The 7,185-nt window shown below is 48.8% G+C and overlaps 4 protein-coding genes across 4 annotated transcripts; 3 read left to right on the top strand and 1 right to left on the bottom strand.

Moving 5' to 3' along the window:
• Positions 1–49: 49 nt before the first annotated feature.
• On the top strand, positions 50–229 carry PPTG_12555 (hypothetical protein; the record flags this gene model as incomplete). Its single annotated transcript, XM_008908604.1, has 1 exon — positions 50–229. The coding sequence occupies one exon, from the start codon at positions 50–52 to the stop codon at positions 227–229; it is 180 nt and encodes a 59-aa protein (XP_008906852.1).
• A 274-nt stretch (positions 230–503) lies between these two features.
• Positions 504–935, bottom strand: PPTG_23132 (hypothetical protein; the record flags this gene model as incomplete). The annotated part of the gene is made up of 3 exons (XM_008908603.1): positions 504–644; positions 724–827; positions 878–935. The coding sequence occupies 3 exons, from the start codon at positions 933–935 to the stop codon at positions 504–506; spliced, it is 303 nt and encodes a 100-aa protein (XP_008906851.1).
• A 514-nt stretch (positions 936–1,449) lies between these two features.
• Positions 1,450–4,801, top strand: PPTG_12554 (hypothetical protein; the record flags this gene model as incomplete). Its single annotated transcript, XM_008908602.1, has 7 exons — positions 1,450–1,522; positions 1,940–1,995; positions 2,674–2,738; positions 3,173–3,264; positions 3,665–3,807; positions 4,175–4,250; positions 4,746–4,801. The coding sequence occupies 7 exons, from the start codon at positions 1,450–1,452 to the stop codon at positions 4,799–4,801; spliced, it is 561 nt and encodes a 186-aa protein (XP_008906850.1).
• A 1,652-nt stretch (positions 4,802–6,453) lies between these two features.
• PPTG_23131 (hypothetical protein) lies at positions 6,454–6,579 on the top strand (the record flags this gene model as incomplete). The annotated part of the gene is made up of 1 exon (XM_008908601.1): positions 6,454–6,579. The coding sequence occupies one exon, from the start codon at positions 6,454–6,456 to the stop codon at positions 6,577–6,579; it is 126 nt and encodes a 41-aa protein (XP_008906849.1).
• Positions 6,580–7,185: the final 606 nt, after the last annotated feature.

Raw genomic sequence — 7,185 nt, 5'->3', positions numbered from 1 at the left:
CAAGGCGTATCTTGCTTTGTATCGCGAGGAGATTTGTGATTGAAGCAACATGGCGGATGATGACGGCACCCCGTTGACAATTAAGGAGCGTACCATGCGCTTCTTGGAGAAGGCGGCTGAAGCGAGTATCAAGTGCATCACCCCCACGTTGGTGACGAATATGGAGTTGCACTGTCGCGATGCGGTGAATGCGGCGGAGAAGATGAACGACATGGTTTACGGTATCTAGGTCAGTAGATCGTCTCTTTTTGAATGAGATTATTCTCGGATTCATTGGTGCTTTTAATCACGTAAGAAGAAAATTGCAATAAACAAAAACGTGTTGTCCGCTTTGCTTGAGATTATTCTCAGTTTGGACGGGCAAAGGTGTAGTAACGGATATTTCGGAGCAATACCCAGGGTACTACTAAAAGTACCCTGTTCGATTAGCAAAAAAAAGGCCCTCTGTACTTAGAAAAGGTTACACTTCATTGCGTCTTACTCGCCGATTAAAGCGATGTCATCTAGACTATCTTGGAGCTCGTCAAGGTTGAAGCCGTCGTGTTCTTCATGGCTTTCACCTCGGACTTCCCAGATTGCACGGAACTGCTCTCCATAGAGATCGTGGCGTGCAAAGTGCCAATCCATCCAATTATCGGCGAACCCTGCGGCAGCAACAGAGTTTTTCGTTGTACTGATATCATGTCACGCCACGCGTTTAATCCACTGACAGACTATACCTACCGATGGCATACGCGGGTTATCAACCTGTGTGTACTCGACCTTGTCACTGTCCTTTTGCGTATTAATCTCCATGTAGAGTACATCCTTGAAAGACTTGTATATGCCTATATGTCCAGCCTACAAGTAGGGAGTGAGACCGCCAGGAATAACGCACATTTTCCGTCTCTAGCAGCGCACTTGGCCTTAACCTTCTTTGGGATGTGCACACGCATTCAATCCCACAGCAGATGTTCTGTGGCGTGTCGGGGTCGGCAAAATCTGCGAGATTGCTGGATTCAACTTCCCCAACAATACCCAAACACCGACTAACAGAGGGGGTCCCCTGTTGATCCGTGATCGGCTGAACTTGGCTTCCTTGTATAGCCGTCGGTAGGGCAGGATCTTGCACCTCTGGTAACTACAGAGAAGTTTAAATGGGTGAAGCTTAAATGTTTTGGCGAGACGCGATGATTGGATGGGGTAGAAGTGGAAGATCTTCACACTACGTCTGAGGTAGTGTACAGATCACAAGCGAGTACTTCGAGAGAGTAGGATCTGGTGGTCTTGATCTGGGATCTTGACCGTAGGTAGTCTTGTGGATGTGTTCCTTGAATTTCCTTTTCATTATGTTTGGCGCATCATGTAGCGGGATCTTCATAATTGAGAGTCGATTGGTATTCCCGGCCAAAGAGTAAATCCGGTTAACCTCCTCGATCTGCACTTGTAAAGAAACGTTCCTTAGGTGGTATGATCTGGCCAAAATTCCATCCAAGTATCACAACCACACTGGATCTGCGAACCCCAACCTTCACAGAGCTTGGTACGGTCAATGTCGTTCCGGATCTTTAAGGGCAGGAAAGCACTTGCGTAACACAATATAAATTCGAGTCTGATTTATTGTTAGGTTCTATACACCAACTGTCTCTACCATCACAACCCTAGATCTCATATCTTCAGCTATTTACCTGCTCTTCCTTGTTGATCTTGGTCGTCCAGCTGTTTTGTCACCGGAGCATGGTTGATCTGCAGAATAGTCCCCGTTTTATGTCTGGGTCGTGGAGGGTCTGTCCCGATCACGACACATATATTCCAGATCCTGACAACCTTGATCACTTCGGGTACGTCGAGGCAGGATCCGTCTTGATCCAGTTTCTACAAACCTTCATCATGATCATCCAACTGGTGTCATCGTCCGAGATCCACAGGATCATGTCTGATTCGCAGTAGATCTCTCCAGGTCGCAACACATCCATTTCGGATCCCGACGATCTTGGCCACCCGGAGCGTGTTGAGGTAGGATCGGTCTTGATCTAGCGTTCCCAGGCCTTCATCATGATCTTCCACATGTAGATCATTCTAATCTAGGTCTCACTGTCCGACTTCCGCTCGCGCATACTCGAGAGCGCAGGATCTGCGATGTCAGACTCCTGGATCGATAAGATCCCATTCCACAACGATCGGATCAGAGACTCTTGGCTCTGGTCGAAAGCCACCATGTAATCGTAACCTCCAATCTCGTGATCCTCCACCCAATCACCCTGATCTAGCCGTCCAAGCTCGATATTTTCAAAGTCCATCCTCATATACCCTCTATTGCGACTTACCAGTGCGATATCTCGGGTTTGCCAGTTCTCTCCTCGTTATACCTTGATCCATGTTATTCAGGCAACGATCTGGGTCGACGCCGCCACCCTGAGTTTAATCGCTGCGCCCTTCGTCTAGATCCATCACTCTCTGACCCAATCTGTGCAACATTCTCACATCCAGGCCAACCACGTTACAAATCCGAAATAGTGCCACTCATTCTGTTACATCTTCTCATTTCTTTGAACGGCACATCACCATAATTCACCTTGCTTGATTCAACCATAAACTAAAACTGGTCGATCCAGTGCTTCAGCAAGTTGATGTCAACCCAGGCACAAGGCAGCGCTACATTCACATCACCAATTTTGTCAAAATTGCGTGTAGATTCCATATTCCAAATCAGGTGAGGCGGGAGCGTTCATCGTGCTGCTGACACTGCAAAAACCGCGGTAATTTTCATCGATGGAAGTCTCAAAAAGCAATCGACAACTTGACCACTTTTTTTTTTACCGCTTCATGCATTAGAACAGTGTGGTCCAAGTCCCATGGCAGGCATAGCGCTTTGGAGATACTTCATGTACCAAATCGCGCGGGTAAGTAGCACGTCATTGGGGAGGGTCATCAAGTTCATACACCAGCACAACGATAGCTCAGAGTCGCATAACCTTGTGATCCAATGAGCGGATGCAGCAAAACCGCTAGGGCGCATGCTGTAGACTTTTTGGCAAGCGAAGATGACTCCGCCATGTGGCCAATCCATTCACGTGTCACCTTTGCTTCTTGGGTCTCTTCACCATGACTTCGTTGTACAATGACTCATCTATAGCAGCAGAAAGAGGCTGACGTGCACCTCCTGGCACCCGAAGTCTTCCTGGCTCGGCAGCGAGAATCTTCTCGCGATCGTGACACCACTGCCGCACGCTGCCACCGCTCAGCTTCCATCCCTTGGCACAACAGTACTAGATGGCCCGTGTGGTGACTTGCTCGCCGCGTTGGTCATTTCACTAGAGGACTTCCAGCTTGCGCCAATTGCTAAGAGGAACTTTTGATGTCACCTTTGAGAATGAGACAATGCTGAAAAGAGACTGAAAGAGATTCACGCTGTCCAAACGGTTGGTGGTGTGCCTCCAAAGGAATGGATGAACATTGGGTTACGTTTTAGTTATTCAGGGTTATCAATAGGTTACGGTTATTAAGCGGTTAGGTGGGGAGGGTACTATCCGGGTACAGGGTATTATTCGGGAATGTCGTTAATTGTTTTTGAGGAAGCTTTGAGCCCAGGTATTTGAACTACTTTTTTTCGGTTGTGGCATCCAGTTGTTTCCCAGGTTTGAATTTTAGTTTTCTTCCCGGTATTTATATTAATTTATTTTAGCACCCAGCCACTCAATCGCAGAACTGACACGCGGTGGATCGGGAGAACGCAAGGCCATGGCGCGCACGCACAAGACGACCCGAATCAAGCGTCAAATGGCCGACCAAGCTCGTGAGGAAGACCATGCCCGTACCGCAGAGGCCGTACGTAGGGCACGCGTTGAGGAGGCCCAACTCGAGCGGAAAGTATAGCGCGATGAAGATCGCGCGCAAGGAGGAGGATGAGCTTTCTGGTATCGAATCGGATCCCCACGAGGCCACAACAGATATCCAGCACACTGAGAAGACGGAGGGTCGTTAAAACGAGGTGGGGGAAGATCGTGAAGACTAGGAGGGCGAGAAGGATAGCGCGTCGGAGGAGAGCCAAGGTGGTGCACGGAAACACTCTGGTAGGAAGAAGAGGCCCTAGCCTGACGGCGGAGACAAAGACGATGAAGAAATCGACGGAGTTACGGCCTCCTCGTTCCAGAGTGGTCATAGGACCTGGGGGCTATTTGAGGAGTGCGTACAGGTCTACATGCGTACTACGAAGCAAGTGCTAGTTGTGAGTGAAACAGGAGGCGTCAAGCAGCGCAACCAGGACTTGCGTAAGCAGATGCGGCGCTAAGGACTCCCCAAAGCCAGATCCCAAGAAATGAACCCATTTCAGCAGAAATACATTTGTACTCATGGTTGGTCGAGCGAGTAAGATCCAAGGGCAAGCGGAAGGTGTATAAGTTACGGCAAGCTGCCTGTCTGTTCCAATTTATGGTGCACATAATGCGGGCCAAGGGGCAATGGGACATTACGCTGAAGCGCGAGGTGTATCGGCACAATCACCCCGTCACTATCGCCACTTATATGTCGTACAGGTATTCGCCAGGCATCGTCCTGATCTCCGCTTATGCACGGCATTGAGCCGTTGGTGGAGTAAGAGGCTGGGAATTCAAGTATTTAGGACTACATCAGGCAGAATCCGGATCATCGCGTGACAATGGATAATGTTAGTAACTTGGTGGCGCGCGTTCGTCAGTCTGGTAAAGCATATATTGTCTGATCAAAAGATATGTAGGCTTAACTGAATGTGTCTATTATTTTTGCAGGAAGCACACTTTCGGATGACGACGCAATGACGAAGACAGTGGTCAAATCCAAATGAAGAACCCGAAGAACGCGTCTATTGTGGTGCAGAGTGCTCGAGGGGATTCTGATGTGATATCAGTGGCTACGGCTTACATGTGTGCGATGTTCGGCAACTTCCCTAAGGTGTTGCTGATGGACTGCACCCACAAGATAAAAAGGTGAGTTATATACCTTGTGGCGCCAAAATGCCAGATACGGTCCGTTTAGGAGCCAGTTATTGACCAGGGTTTTTTATTGCGGGTACATCTATCCGTTATTATCACTTGTGGCAATGGATCAATTTGGACACGTCCAACCAGGGCAGTATTTTTTGCTTGAGACGACGTCCGACTGGCATAAGGCTAAGTGCCTTGATCACTTTAAGAGCGAACAATCTTTGGCGGTCAGTTTGGATCATGATCGTGGATAACGACTTACGTGAGTTGCATGTGATAAGACCCAAGCTCCCTGATGCACGCGTGCTATTATGTCACTTCCACGTGATTAAATGGCTACATGAATTTGTGCGCTGTGGAAAGTATGGGTCATACGCACCTGAAGTTGCAGCTCAGTTGAAACACCTAATCACGAAAATGACTTATGTGAGGTCTGAAGAGGATTACAATCTCAGCCGGGAAGCGTTCTGGACCGTGTCGTGTCGTGACGGGGGCTCTTCATTATGGGACTATTCGTGGAAAACTGGGAATCATGCGCCAACACGTGGGTAATGTTGCAGCGTGTTGATCGGCCACATTTTAACAAGCACACGAACAATCGAGTCGAGAGCTTGTTTGGAAAAATCAAACAGAACATCATGTCCCACATTACGATGCACAGCTCTCTTGATGCACTTTTGTCGATGCAAGTCGCATGGATGAGGAGTGTTGAGTTGTCTGGTGCATTACGAGATATGAGCTAATTGGAGGATATGAATATAGGGTTAGGAACGACTGCTCGCTGGGTCGCTTCGGCAATTGAGGGTCAATACCTAGTGGCGGCGACTAACGCAAAACCACGATTGATACACTTTTGAGGATCGCGAAACATTGGTGAGATGTCGAAGCAAATGGAGGGAGCATCTGTGGCAAAAGCTTGGATGGGGTTGCGATTGCGAGTTTGCTCGAACCATGAAGCTTCCGTGCCGGTACGCGATGGCCTTCAAGAAGCCCATATGTAGTGCGTTTGTCATTCCATTCTCCGCGCCCAGGTTTTTCCCAAGTTTTCCCAGGTTTTGCTCAGGTTATTGGAGCATGACCTAGGTATCTGACAGACCACTCTTACTTTGTTGAATTTTTAGATACTTTGGCTAGAGTCGAATTTGCACTAAAGGCTTTGCGACCCCATTCGTAGTGAATGTCTTCAAGACAGAGACCAAAGACTGGGAACGCCCTCTCAGCGAAAAAGAACTATATAGGTGGGCTTAGCGATCATTTGGCAGGATCCAAGGAGACCTATTGCGGTTTTCAAATGCAGCGTTTCAAAGCGAAATGTGTCAGTTTGACCCCTGAAGGCATTTCATGCGCCACGACAATGCGGAAGCGGTTACTACGAACAAAGACAAGAACGACAAAAGAAGCACGATGCTGACGACGAGCCAGGTGCAGGTGGTGGTTCTGTTGGTGGCAATGCATCTCAGAATTGGGGCAGCGATAATGGGAGGACGTACTGGATCTAAGTCACCTGACAGCGATGGGGACTCGGTCGTCCTTCTCTGCTCGAGTTGCCCCCACCCAATCGTCAAATGCAGAAATCCGACTGAATGGGTCGGCCTCTAAGGTCAGAAGGCCTCGAACAAACTGCGCCGAGCAGGAATAGAAGGCCAAGGCCGCATTAACCCTTTAGCTCCGAGCTTTCGTATAGGTCCTCAAAGACTTGTACTGAAACATAGAACAAATTTTGATTGGGTATTATACGGCTTAGTGGGCTAGGTTGACTGCACTGCAGTCAGCAACAGGTCCTTTCGGACCTCTACCGCAGCCATCGATAAGCGTGTCAAATCAGCATGTGTGTGCGTTATAACGTCGGTAGAGGTTTTCATCATTTTCCTACATTCAAGCTTCCGCGAGAGCGATGGACAAGGACATCCTTGGCGAGTGGGAGGTGCGAAGCGACGTAGAGAGCCTCGACAGTAATGGCAGTAATGACGACAACTCTTCGTTGCTAGAGATGCCACTCGATCATGGTAGCTGCAATTCTGTGCGACCACAACCAGCCCATGCACCTTCAGCCACGAAACGACCATCACCAAGGCTGACATCGGCGAGGCTAACTGGTAATGAGTATCTCATGTCAATTCAGAGCGGGGCTGGGCTACACTTGGCAATGAAGTCACGAATCAAGAATGCATAGGGTCGTACGGGTTATTTGCGCTATTGGTTACTGCCACACTACGTCAGAGCATTAGTGGGTGGACCTTGGCCA

Source organism: Phytophthora parasitica (genome assembly GCF_000247585.1).
Source record: "Phytophthora parasitica INRA-310 unplaced genomic scaffold supercont2.30, whole genome shotgun sequence".
NCBI classification, from domain to species: domain Eukaryota; phylum Oomycota; class Peronosporomycetes; order Peronosporales; family Peronosporaceae; genus Phytophthora; species Phytophthora nicotianae.
Note: the sequence above shows the minus strand (reverse complement) of the source record. Positions and strands in the feature narration are given on the sequence as shown.